The following is a 19,647-nucleotide window of genomic DNA, read 5'->3' on the forward strand; positions in this document are numbered from 1 at the left end:
CCGATGGGGAACAACAGAGGTGAGGCTAAATAAGAATAATCAGTCTCTGAAGCCACATGGTTGATGTTTTATTTCTGGTGTAAAACATCTAGCAAGGAAAAAACACCTAAATGTATTAATTATTATGTAGAAATCCTAATTTAAAAAATGACTAAATAGATTTTCTGATGTGAAGTTGCACAATGCATATGTCTCACTCTACATCTTTATTCATTTTTTGCCATGACTGCTCTCATTATTTCAAATGACAAATGGACAATTTTTTGATTCCCGTCATCACTGCACTAATTGAAAATTGTAAATTTCCCCAAAGTTTTGTGTGGTTGGTGTCTGGATTTGGCTCTCTTTTGTGTTATATAGAACCTGTAGATCATTGAATTACAATTGGGTCAACTTGGGTCAGCATTGGGTTTCCAACCACTTCACAAACAATCAAAACCCCCCCCAGTGTCACATTTACTCTGTTCTTAGTGATCTGTACCTCTGTATTCCCCGCCTGCTGCACGCACACACACACACGCACACATGCACACATGCACGCACGCACGCACACACACACACACACACACACACACACGTTTGTATGTATGTACACAAAAGAGAATTAAATGAATGACTGAAGATGTGATTGATCTGAAAATGTTGGGAAAACAACCACAACACCAAACTTAACGTTGTTGCTCGGTTTTTAATAATTTCAAATGGGTAACAAATACACAGGTAAAATGTCAACATTGGGGAAATAAACCCTAAAAATGAAGAATCCAACCAGCTCAGAACAGGTGTTATGGATGTTAGAGAGAAACAAATGAACATGTGGATACTGATTATTTGCAGATGTTGACAGAAATGAAGCTGAAAGCATTTAAATAAAATTAGTCGGGGCAATTTTTTTAAGCTATGATCATTAAAATCCAGCTGATCCAGTGGTGGATTGATGTACTGACGTCAGACTGTGAAACATCACTATCTACAATCTACAACTGTACTGTAAAGAGGAGCAAGTCTACAGTTTGGGTGAAGAGATCAAACACGCTGGTGTCATCATCCAAGGTAATTTCCTATACTTTAATACATAATAACAATAACAGCATTTCTTATATTCATTTCTGTCATAGTTTAAATATTACCAACAAAAACAAGTCTTTCAAAAACTTACAATTTCCAAAATACACAGAATTATGGCAGTGATTTTGCCTTGTGCTTTCTGTTTGCTGTGGTTCACTAAATTTAAATTAACAATCAATTCAACAATTTAAAATCTTAGAACCCAAAATATTTTCACATAGCAAGGAATTTGAGAACATTGCATCCCTTATGAAAATGGTACCTCTTTTGTTGTGAAGCCAGAAAAGTTTTAACCTTCCTGTACATCTTGTGTTTTGTCTTGTGATCACGCTAACAGTCCAGTATGTGGGAGTACAACACAGACGAAGGCAGCAATAGGGAACAAGTATCAAAAGGGACCACAATAAATGTTGGATAAAAGCTTGGTGCCTTGTAAATGTCTTTGGAACATTTGTCACCGCTTGTGTGACTTGTGCAAACTGACTGTATTCCACCTGAGATGACAGAAAGTATCACTTGTTTTTATTCTCAATGAGGCTAAAGGCGAGGCTCGCCATGTGTAAGCACGGTCTCACCTGTGTGGTGTGTAGCCACAACAAGGTTAAATGTTTAAAGCACAAACACAAGTGCACTTACACTGCTCCAGTGTTTATCTGTAAATAACACAGCAGACATCTCGGGGTAATGGGGACAGGTCTCAGCCTATCACACCGAGCCTTATTCCAGTGAACTGTTTTTATGAGCTGTAGCTGAGGTTTTTTTTTTTTTTTTTTTTGCAACGCTGAAATCCTGAACACCATCATTGTCATACCAAATTAATCGGTCACAATGTTTGTCTTTGAATGGAAGTGGGTGAAATCACGAGTCTGCCAATGTGAAATGATTTTGTGGCAGAGGTGATAATCACAAGACTGAGAGCAGATAAACACGATGATGTTCCTGTAAAATGGTTAAAAATAGAGTGTTGTCTCAGCTTGTTTATTATAAATACCACCAGCAGGACCAGCTGTGAACTGAACCTTTGCAACACAATGAATATTTAAAATGGAAACATAGTTTGTTTTTTTTTAAAAATTGCCTCTGAATATGGAAACTTTTCATGACACAAATGAGAAATGACACCGCAAAGTACTACCTTTACTTTTACCCCATTGTCAAGTTTACCCTTCAACACATAGTCAACACAATATAACACTTTGTTGGAAAGGAACTGGTGCCTAAATAGTAGGGAAACTGAGTGATTCTTATGGTTCTAGCGGTAGTAAAGCCAAACAGAAAACCCCGTTTGGTCATAGAGATCCAGCTGTAACGCTGCGTTGGTTTGAGTTGATTGTCAAAGAGTCTCTTCAACTCTTCAAACAAAATTGAATAAATATATATCAATCTAGGTGAAATAAATTACAAAAGGTGTCATGGTAAATCACATGGAAGAACAGTGGTTTTTATGTCACTGTGACACAGCTTTCATCCTGTTTGTCATATTCACAATGTCTGATGCATGAATTGTTAAAAGAAGGCCTAACAAAACAGCTCTTTCCTGTCATTATTTAAACATATCTTTTGTTTTGCGCAGCAAGTGTTTAGAGTTCGTCTGCTGACGTCATACAGAGAACGTCCCGTCCGTGTCTGGCTCTCAGAAACGTGACAATTCAAAAAGGTTTCTGGAGGAGATCTTTAGAAAGACCCAGCTACATATATCTAATTCTTCAAAGAAGATACCACGTTAACAGTTTGTTGAATGTTTGACTTAAAATCACTGCTGTAGCATTGACTGACAGATGAAGTAATTCAACTATTATAGAAAATAATAAAACTAGGTATATTTATGTGTTAATCGATCAAAGAGACAGTACTTTAGCTACAGCTCCTTTATGGTTTTGCCATTCTCTGGCAAATGTACCTCATTGTTCAGTTGTTGCCGTTGAATGAACTCTGAGGTTTGCTCAGGGATCTGTCCTGGGATGTTAAAGTCAGCTGGCATGTTCTGCTGAACAGCTGATTCCTGAAGCGCCTCAGTCTCTGGTTCTTCTTGGCTGGCTCTGCTGTAAGAGTTGCAGGGCTCAAGATTGCAGCCTGTGCCCTGAAGGAACTGCAAAAAGTTCTCCTCGATAGAGGCCTCGCGGCTGGGCAGCTGCTCCCCTTGACTGGGTCCGGCCCATTTGAAGAGGCAAGCCACGTAGCGACTCAACTCCTCACGAATCTGCCGGTTGAGGCAGCCATAGAAGAAGGGGTTGGAGGTAAAGCAAAAGTAGCCAATCCATGTGACCACATCCTCCAGCTGGGCCAGTGAAGCAGGAGAGGTAGATACCACAGCCGAGTAGAGATGGAAGGAGAAATATGGCAGCCAGCAGCAGAAGAACTGACCTCCCAATGCCAACAGTATCACTGCAGCCTTGCCACCACTGAAGATCCTCTGAGGGGTATTGCGGGCTCCAGTTCCCCCAAGGCTGGCTGCCATGGTGGAGTGGCTGCTGACAGACTCAGATCGTTGCCTCAGCGTGTCCATCCAAGTTGGAAGGGGCCCATGCTGCATGGCTGCTACTCGTGCCACCTTGAACATGTTGCAGTAGACCACTAGAATAATTAGCATGGGGCAGAGAAAATAAATGAATGTAAAGAACACTATGAAAAGCAACCGTAAGGTCCTGCTGCCCGTCCAGTGGAGTGAGCAGTGTCTTTGACCAGGAATGGGGATCAGAGAGGTCCCCAGATGCTGGTTCCCCTGGAAAAGCCATCCCAGTAGAGGCAGGATTGACATGACAACAGCTTTAATCCAGATACCCACCAGTACCATTACCACTACCCCAATTGTCATCTTCACCTCATGACGCATGGGGTGAAGGATGTAGTAATACCGCTCCACGTTGATGGCACATATGGTCAGGATAGCAGCACTCACTAGACACACACTTAAGCAGAGGTAGCTCCGACACAGCGCCTCATCCAACAGAATCCGATCTGACAGCATCCCCAGAGGCATCAACACCAACGCTGCCAGCAAGTCCACCAGGCAGAGGTGGAACACAAAGGCAAACTTACGCAGTTGTGGCGTTTTGGTGATGACAATCATCACAGCCAAGTTCCCCACCACCGCCATCACATCCATAATGATCATAGCACACAGTGCAAAGGACTGGCTCAGTTCTAACCCGCCACCGATGCTTGTAACAGGCAAGGTCACATTGGAGATATTGGGATCGAGTACAGTCGGATACGTGGGGGGAGCGGAGAAAGAACTGTTCCAGGTGGGGACCGGTGTGACAAGATGCTCCATGAGAGGATGGGATAAGGAGGAGAAAGTCCACTTAATTTCACAGACCCATCACCCATCCTCCCCTGTCATGGGCTGTATTTGAGAAACTCAGGCAGTAGAATCTGTCATGGCAGCTGGGCGCATAGAGAGGCCTCGGTAGACTTTAACCTGGAGCTCAGCAGACAATTCTAGTTGCTTAATGATGTCTTATAGCATTAAATGATGGTCTCTTCCTCCCTAGTATGTGTTTCACCTGCATATATCTGAAACAGAAGAAGAAAAATCCATTTAAAAGTTGACACATCAAAATCATTTAATAATACTGTAATTATTTCACATGAAAAACATGAAGCAACAATAAAGAGTAGGGTTTGGAAGGTTTAATTTAGTTAGGTCACTAACATGAAAACTGCACGTAAGATAATATATTTAACAGGACATTATATAATACATTGATGATGACTAGGCAAGCACATTGCTGTTTCAAAATAAGACAAACTGATACATTTACCATCTTAAATTCACCTAAATTATTTTTATTGCTCAATTTGGACTACAAATATAGTCTGGAAATGGTGGAGAGAAAATATCTGAAAAGCGTGGATCCAGACCCCTGTCGAAATACTAACTGATAATATAATCCTATTTTTTAGTCACTCATCACAAGACACATTACAACACACTCCTGTCACAAAGAGAAGATTTTCATCAGACATGGCATTATTACTGTTGCTGTAACATTTTAAACATTTTTAGGGTAAAAAAATAATCTGATTTCATCCAGTCTGCATTCTCTTGTGTTGTGGCTCATAATTTACAGCGTGACATCTGCATTCTGAGATGTCTGTTTGCTTTCTGCGCCCTGGGGAGAAGCTAAAAGCACAGAGTGGACCATATGTCCCGCTTAACAGAGTCAAGGAACAGGATGAACTTCATGAAACATACAGAGCTCCCCACTGTCTGCTGTGGGGAGCTCAAGAAGACCATTACATGAAAAGCAGAATATCTTGATGAGGATTTTACACTTTACAGGAAAGGACACTTTCAAAAAAAGGGTTGAGATTCTTAGGAATCGAAGAAAGCTGTATACTAAAGATCATGAAATAAAGTTCCTGTCCATAATATCCGAACAGTTTCAGCAGTGAGTACAAAAATTCTTGTGGGTAGTCTGGAGGCTTTGCATCATGTTTACTGTCATAACCTCACCTGGACACAACCCCACACTGTAAAAGCCATGGCAGCTAAGCTTCGGTACATTTCCATACTATGCACACCTGCATGAGGAAGATTTCCAGTTCAAGTGTGACAGCTTACCCCCTCCACCCCCAGGTACCCGTTATTTTCTGCCCCGTACACAAATGAAGCTCGACAACCACCTGACACAAGTAGATGGCCTTTGGTGATTAGGTCAAAGAGTTAACGTTCCTTCAGCCCAATAAAACAACCGATAACCAACCTCTCAACTGTAATGCAGAAACAATTCTGGAGCACCCTCTGGAGCTTGCTAGTTTAATCAGCATTGATTGCTTCATTGCTCTCTGGAGACCGGTGCCACTTTGCTGCTCTCAGGTCAACCAACATTAAAATTGCTACCATGGAAATATATTTAACCTGATTTAATTATACAAAAAATGATGAAAAACTACCCAAACTGGGGGAAAAAAATTTGTTTGGTCCTGTTTTTATTGTGGGCAGGTTTATCAGTTCAAAGAAACACAAACAGCTATTCATAAAACTCATGGGTTTGTGCAGCACAGTTTCCCATATAATGTGATTCAAACTGATTTGAAGAACACAATTTGTAGTTGAAAAGAAATCTAGTCTGTTGTTCATGTGTCTCTTTCATAGCCAAACACTTTGACTCCTCAGCAGCGACACGACAACCAGGAATTGGAATGAGAAATCTGTTTCCAGAAATATTGTCCTTTTCCATGATTGCATGAAATCAATGTGACGTGTGATCAGCTGAAGGGAAATACCAACTCAAGGCAGATTTGACCTTTTCCTCCTGCCCAGGACCATAACTTCCACCTCAAAAAACCTCTGATCACACACCGTAAACAGAGCAGACATGTGTGGAGATGCGTGTGTGATAAGTCAGAGACATACCTCAGCGTGGAGACGGCTGCTTCCTCCTGTGCAGGTTCACAGCCTACTGAAGAGGAGTCGACCTGTTTCACTGTCCCTCCCACACAAACCACAAACACACACTGATGCAGCACACACACACACACACACACACACGCACACACACACACACATACACACATACATCACATCATAGAGAGAGACGAGAGGCGTTCCTGTGTTTCCTCCTCATCTGACCATATTCATGTCGTCATCACCTCCCACCCTGCCCTCCCGTTTCACAAGCTGACCGCCCCCTCTCCATCCCTTCAAACATCCACAACCTCCTCGTCTTCTTCCTCCTCCTCTTCTCAGCTCTCCTCTGAACAGTTTTTCAATTTAGGAGGGGCAGGAGGGGGGGATGGAACAAAATAGACGTAAAAGGGTTCCTGTCTCCCAGCTTCAGCGGACACACACACACACACAATTGCAGTTCACACACTTCCATACATACATGTACTGGCTCTGGTGCTCACCCAAGGCAACTGCAGATCCTTTCAGACAGACAGTCAGGCGGTGGGTGGCGAGGCAGCACCCAGCCTCCGCTGCTCTCCACTGGGTCTTAGTGCCTCGCTGCCTATGGGCTTCAGGTTTGAGGGATGGCTCTCGTTTTCACCCTTCGAACTAATCTCACCCCAGGTCACTTCAGGTCACACCAAAAATCACCTTCATTTTCTGGATCAGAATTTCTGTAATTCAATGTCTCCTCGAGCTCAAGATCTGCCTTGATGCACAATCCGGTCAAAGCTGTCTCACGAGGCTGGATTATTTATTCACAAAGAGGGAAAGAGCCCCAGTGGTTAATAGTAATGAGCTGAGATTAACACTTACAAAAGCTAAACAACATACATGTCACACTTACTGAAATATTCCAATCCCAGAAGACAGATTTTGTGTACCAGCTAATGCATTGTGACACATCTCTGTCCAGTTTTCAGTATGTTTAGTAGAGATTAGATTTCAGATTTACAATCTAAACTGCTATTACAAATACTAAAGTCCCCTAAGGGTTATTACCTCGGCCTAAAGCACCGCTGAGAGAAACTTCCGGTTATGCTTGGCTGGTATACTGTATGTCCTTTAAGTTCTAGATAAAACATATTTCTTCTGAAATTACAGTACTGCCATCTATCAGTGAATTGATATTTAATAATCTGGCACATTGTGTATTAAAAAGATTTTTTAAAAATTGATCCTTGCATTTGTTACTTGCAGGATGAAATGTTGTGATTTCATCAAATCATATTACTGCAAAAAGTTTTGATGGATCCAGAATCCAAGAGAGACTTCTTCAGTTCTTGCTGGCCGGTGGGAAGTACAGATATTTAGACTCCTCTGGTTTCACTATCAGAATGACAATCATTAAGGTCCCACATTAACAGGTGAGTCAAACTCAAGCCCTTAGCAATGCTGCTATAGGCTTAAACTGCTGGGAGACTTCCTATGATGCACTGGGCTTCTTCCGACTGCGTGTCCTGTCCTTTTCCAGACATTCATGTCTTATTAATTTGTGGTACCAACTTGACCTCCTCATGTCTCTGTGCTTGTATTAGAAGAAGAGGAAGTATAATTTATTGATCCCGCAAGGATCAATAGTCGCTCATTTTTAACAGTATACAGGCCCCCTGAACACAGCACGCAAGGGGGCCTGTAAGCATGCAGTTAATACATACACATCAAACTACACACATTGGGAGGCAGTGTGAAGGGCAGCGGCTTCTGGAACGCGCCCCAATTGAGCAGCTTGTAGGAGGACGGCGCCTTGCTCAAGGGCACTTCACTCAAGGGCGCTTTGGCAGTGGCTGGGAGGTGAGCTGACACCTCCCACCATCAGCTCACACTCCTGGTGACATCATGGCGGGCGCGGGATTCGATCCACCGATGGCTGGGGCGATCTGTCAACGAGACATCAGCTCTACCGCTGAGCCACTGCCGCACGATCTTGTGATCGGGCGGGCTTATCATTGTGATCTATACTTCTCTTACCAATATTTCAATCATTTTAACCACCAATGAGATTTGCAGGTGGTTCCAGAAGATATGGATCAATGTTGGTTTTTTTATTTGGTTGTTGGATTCTTTTAATTAATCTGACTATGGTGATGATATGACCCGTATTATCCCCATCTGATCAGCTCAGAGGATTAGTGGGGGTAATGTTGGCACCGTGGAGCAGTGGGTAGCTGGGCAGCAGTGGGTAGCTGGGCATCAGTGGGTAGCTGGGCATCTTGCCCGTACGTCCGCTGGGATAGGCTCCAGCAACCCCCATGACCCACAAAAGTGGAAGAGGCAGATAAGAAGAAGAATGAATGAATGAATGAATGAATGAATGAATGAATGAATGAATGAATTGTTGGACACTATAGTTAGTGCTATAGTTGATTACTTAAATTTGTTTGGTGAAGGTATGCACTCTCTAAGTCCTAACTGCTTTGAGCTGTTTTTATTCTTGATGACTGAGGGTTTTTAAACCAACACGCTGTAGACAAACAAACCTTGTGATGTATGGAGGTGGTTTTTGTATCCGTGGATTCTATTTTTATTTTATGGTGCATACCCCTTTTGTTATCCAATATCTTCTTCTTTTCCTTTCGGCTTTCCCTTCAGGGGTCGCCACAGTGAATCAGTTGCCTCCATCTAACCCTGTCCTTTGAATCCTCTTCTCTCACACCAACTACCTTCATGTCTTCCCTCTTTACATCCATAAACCTCCTCCTTGGTCTTCCTCTAGGCCTCCTGCCTGGCAGTTCAAATCTCAGCATCCTTCTACCAATATATTCACTATCTCTCCTCTGGACATGTCCAAACCATCTCAGTCTGGCCTCTCTGACTTTATCTCCAAAACCTCTAACATGTGCTGTCCCTCTGATGTACTCAGTCCTGATCCTATCCTTCTTGGTCACTCCCAGAGAGAACCTCAGCATCTTCATCTCTGTTACCTCCAGCTCTGTCTCCTGTCTTTTCCTCAGTGACACTGTCTCTAGACCAAACAACATCGCTGGTCTCACCACAGTTTTGTACACCTTTCCTTTCATTTTAGCTGAAACTCTTCTATCACACATCACACCTGACACTTTCCTCCACCCGTTCCATCCTGCCTGTACACGCTTCTTCACCTCTTTTCCACACTCTCCATTGCTCTGGACTGTTGACCCTAAGTACTTAAAATCCTCCACCTTCTTGATCTCTTCTCCCTGTAACCTCACTCTTCCACTTTGGTCCCTCTCATTCACACACATGTACTCTGTTTTACTGCGGCTAACCTTCATTCCTCTCCTTTCCAGGACAAACCTCCACCTCTCTAGCTTCTCCTCCACCTGTTCCCTGCTCTCACTGCAGATCACAATGTCATCTGCAAACGTCATAGTCAATATATATTGTGTGTTTTTATTTTGGGTTTTCTTGTCCCAACTGACGCCCTGACAGCTGCTTATTCCTCCCTCAGGATTTGCATGAATGGACCACGATTCATTATGACACCTCTCTTTCGACTATAGTGTTTCCTAAGGAATGCATTCATCAGTGAAAGTGCAGTGACACGGGCCCTGATTACTTCCTGAGCAACGGCTTTTTTTAAACAGATCAATCAGTAAACTGAACATGCCTTTATATATTGATTCAGTGAAGGTTATCTAACCTGAATGTATTTTGTAAGACTGGAAGTCTAATGACCAGATTGTGCCTCTGTTATGGTCTCTCATATGATTTGTTTGATAAAAGCCTGAGCTGTATTCATTCCTAAAAAAAAAAAAAAAACACTTCGGAACAAATTGTTAAATAATGCCCCGGGAATCTTTATTTATAGTCCTCAAAATTGTGATGGCAATGATAAAGAGTGTTTATATAAAAGAAAAAGAGCACAGGAGAATCTTTGTTTTTTGATCAGGTCAGATTGTCAAGTTCTAACTTCAGTATTTCTCTCCCTGCGCGCACAAGAGTGTGTGTGTGTGTGTGTGTGTGTGTGTGTGTGTGTGTGTGTGTGTGTGTGTGTGTGTGTGTGTGTGTGTGTGTGTGTGTGTGCGTGTTCGTGCGTGCGCGCACCCGGGCGTGTCCTGTGACTTCTCTTGTCTGAGGTGCTGAATAATGACAAAAATAGCGCATTTTTTTGCTCACACCGACATCCCTATTTCCAGAGTGTAAGAAAGGTGAAGCGACATTATGGCACAAGCACACAATCAAGCAAACTGCGTGGTTTAGCAGCGTCTGTGGCCGTGGGCAGTGTGTTCTGTTGTGCTGCAGGTCGGTGATCTGGGTTTCCTGTCTTCCCTGACAGACTGCAGCCGGTCGGCCGGAGTCTGTGTCATCTGACGGCTGACCAGCAGGGGGAGGGCTCACATCTTACAAGTCACACATCCACGTTGGTCTGCACAGCTGCTCTAAATCACATCCACCAAACTAGACCTGTCGTGGTGTACTCATTTATGATGGTAGCGCAGTTGTGTTGTCGCTGTGGACACATCCAGTTGCACACACATCCAGACAGACAAACTCAATTTTCTGATGTCCGCGCCCGATCTGTGAAAATCCTGTTTGCAGTCTTTCACACAAAGCAGAAAATTCAGGTTTTTATCAGAATTAATACATGCATGTTCATTTGCTCTATTAAAGAGTACACAATAGTTCAAATTAAAACAAAATATTAATATTGCCAACTATCTCTTTATGTACACTTCTGCATCATCTTGTTTGATGTCTAGCTTTAATATATTTATAGTGTGAGTGGGTAGCCAAGGTCTGACCAGAATCAAATTAGCTTTGCTTTGGTTTTATCCTCCCACACAACCCTAGGGAATAGCATCCACCTGGAAGGTCACATCAGACCCTATCATGCATCTTAGTAGATGGGGGAGGATGCACACACCTTTCTGAGATGATAAACTCAAATGTTTCTGTACGGACTCAAATATTTGTACTTTTGCAAGTTAATCTAGTTTTTATTCAAATATGCGCAGCTGCAAGGTCTTTGGTAAAGGGCATTATGCCAAAATAGATTTCTTTTGAGTCTCTGGCAGTCTGTTAAAATGTGCAGAGACAGAACACTAGCTGATCTGTTAATGTTGATTTAAATTCTTTACTAACTCTTCATATTTCATACTACATTTTATCCTCTTTGGTCATACACACTTATTCTGCAGCATCAAGGACCATTCCTGACTCATTTAGTGAGGGAAGCCTGTTCGCTGCCAGCAGCCAAAGAATAACTTAACCACTGATTTTAAATGGTTAACTAACTAATGTGTCACAGTTACGCTTAAGAGACCAAACACACTCTCCATTGGTTCTAGGTTGAGTAGCTAATGAGTGTCGACGCTTTGGCTAAACCGTCTGTCTGCTGATGCGCAAAAAACACTAAACCCTGAAAAAGAATCACAAATGTGACGCAAATACGAAAAGTGGCGACTAGAGGGATTTTTCCAGAGTTGGAGTTCTTGCTGCTGATTTTACTGCATCATCTACAATCATGTTTTCATATTTTTTTTATACTTTTCAGCATATTCAGATTTGGTATGATGCAAGGGAAACCTAACTTTTACTCTCCTGTAACAGACTGGAAGAAAACAATGCACCACCTCTAGCTCACTAGATGCTCAATGACTTTTCAATGTGACACGTTTTATCGTGAGAACATCATGACTCCTCTTGGACTCACTCACCGACTGCGAGTGACTCATGTCCTCAGACTGACTCGTTTATAACTTTCTGATTATCACAGAAATGGTAGGTACATAGTAAAAACACATGGACATGACGGCACACTTTGAGTTCTTTATTTTTCCAGGGAGACAAAATACAGTATAGTAACATCCTGTATGGGATCTGATGCATCAAGATGATACAAAAGTGGACATTGTTTTTCCTTTTTTGTGGGGTGGTTAACAAGTTTCGTTCGCCAAGAGTACCATACGCAAATGTCAGAGGTGCTTAGATGTTTACTTTGTGTGTTTTTTAAAGCTGTATTAACCTATATAAAAATAAAGATGAAATAAATACCATTCAAAGGAAGCAGAAAATTTCAAAGATGATTTATATTCACTTTTGTGCAATATAAAAATGAAATGTGATCAGCTTTGACAGTGACAGGCGTGTTTAACATTTATAGTTTATAACCTCTCAAAGGATAATAGATTCATCTGAGAAATTTGTAAAAACATTAACAGAAATCAATGTATTTCAAATTTAATTCCATATCATCATTGTAGTTTAGGAATCTAAAAAGCTGTTTAATATTAGAGTTGGCATTTGAGTCATCAGATTTCATGAGATAAATACAGACAAAATGCCCACTATAAAAATGTGAATCTGTAAGGAAAATTGTAATTAATAATTACATCCCACGAAGGGGATGGATTGTAATTGTTAGTGTTGTAATCCGTCTGTCTATCCGTCCGGATGTCTGTCCTTCCATTAGTCAACCAAATATCTTTGCAACCGTTGCAAATGTAATCAGAGACTGCAACATCCCACGACAACCCTGAATTCAAAATTTTAACCTGAACTAACTTTCTATCAGCAACGGTTGCGAAGATATTTGGTGGACATACTAACGGACAGACGAACGGACGAACACACAAACACTGACAATTACAATACATCATCGCTTCGCGGGATGTAAAGATGAAACAAAAAGCACATTACTCAGCAAAAGGGGATGAAAATGAGATGATGACCTTGACCTTCAGAAAACTAGGTCAAGGTCAAATTTCAACTTTTGTACAATCAGGAACTGGATAAGATAGAAAGACGAGGGAGAAGGTCAGTGTGATTTTTTTTTTTTTTTTTTTTTAAAAAAAATAAATTTATTCATAAAAGCCAAATTACAAAAAAATCACGTTGACACAAAATCCAAAAGAGATTCACACAAAAAGGAATTCACATCAAAAACATTCCTGAATGAAGAAAACTAACATTTATCAAACTAAAAACAGAGGCTCTTGTCTCCATGTTGAATATGCTCCATTCATATTCAAAGTACAGGACTTAAAACACAGAAGAAGAAAAAGAAGAAGACGAAGAACAGATTAAAAACATTTGTTAATAGAGTGAAGAGCACTGCAAATCTCCCACACTCACTAAAAGCATGAAAAGACTGTTTCCCGAAGGGGACAGAGGGGACACTGGTTGGACACAGCAGGGTTAAAAACAGAGATAAAAGCATTGGAACCGATGGCACCATGTAAAAGTCTCCACTGGAGGTCGGCTGTTTTTTTCTTGAGGGGAGGTTTGTATAGAAGTCTCCACTGTGGGTCAGGTCAGTGTGAGTAAGACCATCAAAAGTAGTGCCTTGATCTATGAAAGTAGGTCAGGGTATGTTTTGAATTCAGGGGTGTCGTGGGATGTTGCAGTCTCTGACTGCCTTGGTTCTAGTTTAGCATGTGACTCAGCTGATATCATCTTTCAAACATTAATATGTCTCCATCAATCTCAGTTGTGATTCTCCTCATCAAACTCTCAGTGAGAAAGTGAAAAACCTTCTGCCAGTTAAGCCAATGTACAGTGTATTACATTCTTTTCCCTCCTAAGAAGCCCATTAAGATGAATTCATTCACTTCTAATCCCTCATGCAATAACAAAGGTTCTGTGTTTGCATGTTAGAAGTTTGTACCGACCTCTTGTGGATGGAATGCTACCATCTAATCAATGAAATAAACCTCAAAGCACATCTCACCGCTGTCATGTGATTCCCACAGAAAGTAGTCAGCGCTGCCAGTCAGGTGATTGAATGCTGTATCATCAGGCAGGAGGAAGGCCCAGGCCAACACATCCTGTCTCCTTACCCATCATGCATCACTCTTGTCTGCCATTACAGACAGTGTATTTGCATTTCTACACTGGACCCCATCAGTGAGCATCTGCCTCAGCTTGAATGTGTCTGCACTCGGCCCACCTTTTAGTCATTGCTTTACCCATTTTTGGTTTAATGGGAGAGGGTAATCTGTAAACATGTTATGTTTCAGAACAGGATTATTCAGTCACTCTCTTTAGAGAAAACATGACATAAAACATGAGGTCATTCTTTGGTCTTAGCTTTTGTTATATTTTTAATTATTTTTATCATACTGTATATAGTAACATGGAAATCTAAAATTATTTAAACAGTGGTTGGTCAACAAGAAACTTACGGCAATGACTACAAAGTATCACAACAAACTTAACTATCCACACACCAGCTGGCAGCGTTCCTGACGAATCTTAGCCCATTTCTTACGGGAAAATGGTATTTTGTGTCTCAAATTCAAGAATTTAATGTTAATGCAAGGTTTTTAATGGCATTTCTTCTTTTTGAATAGTCTCCATAGTGATACATGAAATAAAAGTTGAATGTGCATTAATATGACATTAGGTCACACTGCAGTTCGTCCTATGTGACAGCTGCTGTCCAAGTATTACTCACTCTGAGTGTCCAAACGAACATTAGGTGAGACAAAATTCATATTTATGAGAACATCAAAAATGCCAGAGGTCTATAAAAGTGAAAACACCTGTCATTTTTTAGAGCAGTTTGTAAGCTGTTTACTCAAGTCTAATAAAAGTTTTCTTAGTTCAACCACTGACAGACTTTTCTCTGTAATGCCATTTCTGTTCATATTTTCTGACCTGATTAAATGCAGATAGACATGATGAGAAGGAGCATCGTAGATGTGAAATCCAGATGCTACTCAATTAATAATACAAGCCAGCTGTCGGCTCTTAGAAGGAGTGAGTCACTGGAGATCAGCTTAGAAGCAGTAAAGCTTATTGGGTACCCAGGCTCAGAGGTTCAACAAACAAAAACACGTTGATTCCTTCTTCAGTGGTTCTTGCCTAACAATAGCAACTTAAACACACAGTTAGTGAATACAGTAAATACCTGCAGTACTTTTAACTGATGGAAGCTATACCTATTTGATTTCTTGTTAGATGAGACGATGAGCTCACTGCTGTTGTTTCTGTCTGGCTGGTGATGATGCCCCATACTGGCATTCCTGCTCTGTAACAACAAGGTAGAGCTAATTCTTCTTCTTTTCCTTTCGGCTTTTCCCTTCAGGGGTCGCCACAGCGAATCAATTGCCTCCATCTAACCCTGTCTTCTGCATCGTCTTCTCTCACACCAACTACCTTCATGTCCTCTTTCACTACATCCATAAACCTCCTCCTTGGTCTTCCTCTAGGCCTCCTGCCTGGCAGTTCAAAACTCAGCATCCTTCTACCAATATATTCACTATCTCTCCTCTGGACATGTCCAAACCATCTCAGTCTGGCCTCTCTGACTTTATCTCCAAAACCTCTAACATGTGCTGTCCCTCTGATGTAGTCATTCCTGATCCTATCCTTCCTGGTCACTCCCAGAGAGAACCTCAGCATCTTCATCTCTGCTACCTCCAGCTCTGTCTCCTGTCTTTTCCTCAGTGACACTGTCTCTAGACCAAACAACATCGCTGGTCTCACCACAGTTTTGTACACCTTTCCTTTCATTTTAGCTGAAACTCTTCTATCACACATCACACCTGACACTTTTCTCCACCTGTTCCATCCTGCCTGTACACGCTTCTTCACCTCTTTTCCACACTCTCCATTGCTCTGGACTGTTGACCCTAAGTACTTAAAATCCTCCACCTTCTTGATCTCTTCTCCCTGTAACCTCACTCGTCCACTTGGGTCCCTCTCATTCACACACATGTACTCTGTCTTACTGCGGCTAACCTTCATTCCTCTCCTTTCCGGGAAAAACCTCCACCTCTGTAGCTTCTCCTCCACCTGTTCCCTGCTCTCACTACAGATCACAATGTCATCTGCAAACATTATAGTCCATGGAGATTCCTGTCTAACCTCGTCTGTCAGCCTGTCCATCACCATAGCGAACAAGAAGGGGCTCAGAGCTGATCCCTGATGCAGTCCCACCTCCACCTTGAACTCCTCTGTCACACCTACAGCACACCTCACCACTGTCTTACAGTCCTCATACATGTCCTGCACTGCTCTAACATACTTCTCTGCCACTCCAGACTTCCTCATACAATACCACAGTTCCTCTCTGGGCACCCTGTCATAAGCTTTCTCCAGATCTACAAAAACACAATGCAGCTCCCTCTGGCCTTCTCTGTACTTCTCTATCAACATCCTCAAAGCAAATACTGCTGAATGAAACCATACTGCTGCTCACAAATGTTCACTTCTGCCCTTAGTCTAGCTTCCACTACTCTCTCCCATAACTTCATTGTATGGCTCATCAGCCCTATTCCTCTGTAGTTGCCACAACTCTGCACATCTCCCTTGTTCTTAAAAATGGGCACCAGCACACTTCTCCTCCATTCCTCAGGCTTCTTCTCACTATTTAAGATCCTGTTGAACAACCCAGTCAGAAACTTTACTGCCACAAACCTCTTAATCCCTTAACCTGCTGCACGTCCTTCCCATCTCTGTCCCTCTGTCTTGCCAACCTGTATAGATCAGTCTCTCCCTCCTTACTGTCCAACCTTACATACAAGTCCTCATAAGCCCCTCGTTTGGCCTTTGCTACCTCTACCTTCACCTTACGCTGCATCTCCCTGTACTCCTGTCTACTCTCCTCAGTCCTCTCAGTGTCCAACTTCTTCTTAGCTAACCTCTTTGTCTGTATACACTCCTGTACCTCCTCATTCCACCACCAAGTCTCCTTATCTACTTTCCTTCCAGATGACACACCAAGTACTCTCCTACCTGTCTCCCTGATCACATTAGCTGTAGTTGCCAAGTCCTCTGGAAGCACCTCTTGACCACCCACTGCGCCACCGTGCCGCCCGACGTACCACCATGACAGGCATAAATCGACACTTTCGATTTCTAGCTTCAGACTCATCACTCTATCTGACACTCTTTTGACCTCCAGGACATTCCTAACAAACTCCTCCTTCAAGATAACTCCTACTCCATTTATCTTCCCATCTACACCATGATAGAACAACTTGAACCCCGCTCCTAAACTTCTAGCCTTGCTACCTTTCCACCTGGTCTCCTGGACACACAGTATGTCTACCTTCCTCCTCTGTATCATGTCAACCAACTCTCTACCTTTTCCTGTCATAGTTCCAACATTCAACGTCCCTACTCTCAGTCCTATACTCTTGGCGTTCCTCTTCTCTCTCTTCCTACGAACACACTTTCCTCCTCTCCTTCTTCGACCAACAGTAGTCCAATTTCCACCGGCACCCTGAAGGTCAACAGCACCGATGACGGTCGTTGTTAACCCGGGCCTCGACCGATCCGGAATGGAAGTCATAGGCTTGATTCACATGTTTGATTTCGCAAAAGTTTTACACTGGATGCCCTTCCTGACGCAACCCTCTGTATTTATCTGTGCTTGAGACCGGCACAATAAGACACTGGCTTGTGTCCTCTTGTAGCTACATTAACAAGATAGAGCTAATTAAAAGGTCTAATTCAATACAATCATTCTCATTATATTGTATAAAATTAAAAACTCACGTGGACACAAAGTACAAGGAAAAGTCTGCCTTCATGATGTGGTAATTAGCAGTTATAAGTGCTCATAATGCTAATGGGAATAGTTCATATATAAACAGTATTGTTTTGTAAAATTGCTAAGTGATTTTTTTTATTAAGCTTGTTATATCCATCAGGGCCATGAAGAAGTAACAAGTATAAACACAACAAATGGCACTGAGATTAAGCCAAAAGGCTTTCAAGCACAACTTAGAGAACATTCAAATTTTAATGCAGCAGTCAGGTACTGAAGAAAAAATATTGTGGCTCTGCAGATTTGCACTTTAATTTACTGATATGCAATTTACACAAAACAACATTTAACAACATGATTTTTGTTAGAACATTAGATGAAAAAAAAAAATCAGAGGCAGAATTCCATCAAAGAGGTGAGCACAGAGGACAGTTTAAGTGGTCAGGGGAACGAAATCTTCTAAAAATCACTGCCATGTTGAGTGCATATTAGTAGAGGACTTTCAATTGTGACATCAGAAACTGGATCGAATTGGAATAAAGACCCTGCATTAAACCCAAGAAAATGTCTGCACATTGCAAAGAACAGAGAGCAGTAATTAAAAGGGGCAACAGTAAGAGAGGTCTTTTAAATCCCTTTAAGCTTGCCATAAGGCTCTTCCACAACCAGAAGATTATTACAGCAGACATCAAATGAATCTGCTTTATCTACAGCAGTGCTCTCCATCTATTGAGCCCCCATTAAGGTTACACTATAAATCATAAAAATATGTTTTTCAGGCTTTCAAATGTTAATGATTAGAACTTATTCAAAAATCAAATTGCTCGTGTTAACATGAAAGCCAGAAGCTGTAAAGAAAGGCAGGTTTAAGAGTATGATTCTGAGAATTAACTGCATTAACTGTACTTTCAAATGTTTTATAAGATGGGAATAAAGTAAACAGTACAGGTTTTCTTGCCTTTACATGGACAACACGTGTGTGTGCCTGTATACTGTATACAGTATATATACTGTGTATATATATATATATATACATACTATATATATATACTGTATATATGTGTATATATGTGTGTGTGTGTGTGTGTGTGTGTGTGTGTGTGTGTGTATGTGTGTGTGTGTGTGTGTGTGTGTGTGTGTGTGTATATATACTGTATATACAGTATATGCTCCTGGAATTTTCTGAGTCAATGCAGAAGGCAATTAGTAATGCCTGTGGAAACAGGCCCATATCAATATGTCTGCTGTAATTTGCATCTTAAAAATTACAATTTAATCATGTTTGATTTCTCTGTCTTTAAAATAATTTTTAGCTTGTCTGTAGGTTATCAGTCATCCAGGTTGAGCGAAAAGGAGTAAACTGGACTTGCTTATGGTTTACTGATGACATCGCACCTCTCATCCGAAAAGTTTCTTCGGCTCTGAACTGAATCTTTTCAGCTTCTTGCAACTGAACTGTGGAGCGCTGCACTGTACACTGAGCTGTTTCCCCCTAAATCTCATTCATGAGCTGTATCCAGTTCTGGAAGGAAGCTGGGCACACAGGAGAAGGCTTGAGCCTGAACCCTCACCTGAATAATAGATACATCCTGCAGGAAACTGAGTCATTCATTTCCTCATCATATACTGCCATTGGCATTAGCAGCTGTTATATAACTACTGCAAAGTCCATGTCAAGCTTCAGTGTAGCTTGTCTGTCTGTCCTGTATGATGCTGAAGTGTCATCACAGGCTGATTTCCCATTAGTGCATTAGAGATAGCCATG

At 41.7% G+C, this 19,647-nt stretch overlaps 1 protein-coding gene across 1 annotated transcript; it reads right to left on the reverse strand.

The window, feature by feature from the left end:
- Window positions 1-685: 685 nt before the first annotated feature.
- Window positions 686-6,570, reverse strand: gpr61 (G protein-coupled receptor 61). The gene is made up of 2 exons (XM_068337813.1): window positions 6,431-6,570; window positions 686-4,584 (listed from the first exon to the last, which is right to left on the reverse strand). The coding sequence occupies exon 2, from the start codon at window positions 4,340-4,342 to the stop codon at window positions 2,927-2,929; it is 1,416 nt and encodes a 471-aa protein (XP_068193914.1). The 5' UTR covers window positions 4,343-4,584; window positions 6,431-6,570; the 3' UTR covers window positions 686-2,926.
- Between the last annotated feature and the right edge of the window lie 13,077 nt (window positions 6,571-19,647).

The sequence above is a fragment of the Antennarius striatus genome, chromosome 2, assembly GCF_040054535.1.
Source record: "Antennarius striatus isolate MH-2024 chromosome 2, ASM4005453v1, whole genome shotgun sequence".
Lineage (NCBI taxonomy): Eukaryota > Metazoa > Chordata > Actinopteri > Lophiiformes > Antennariidae > Antennarius > Antennarius striatus.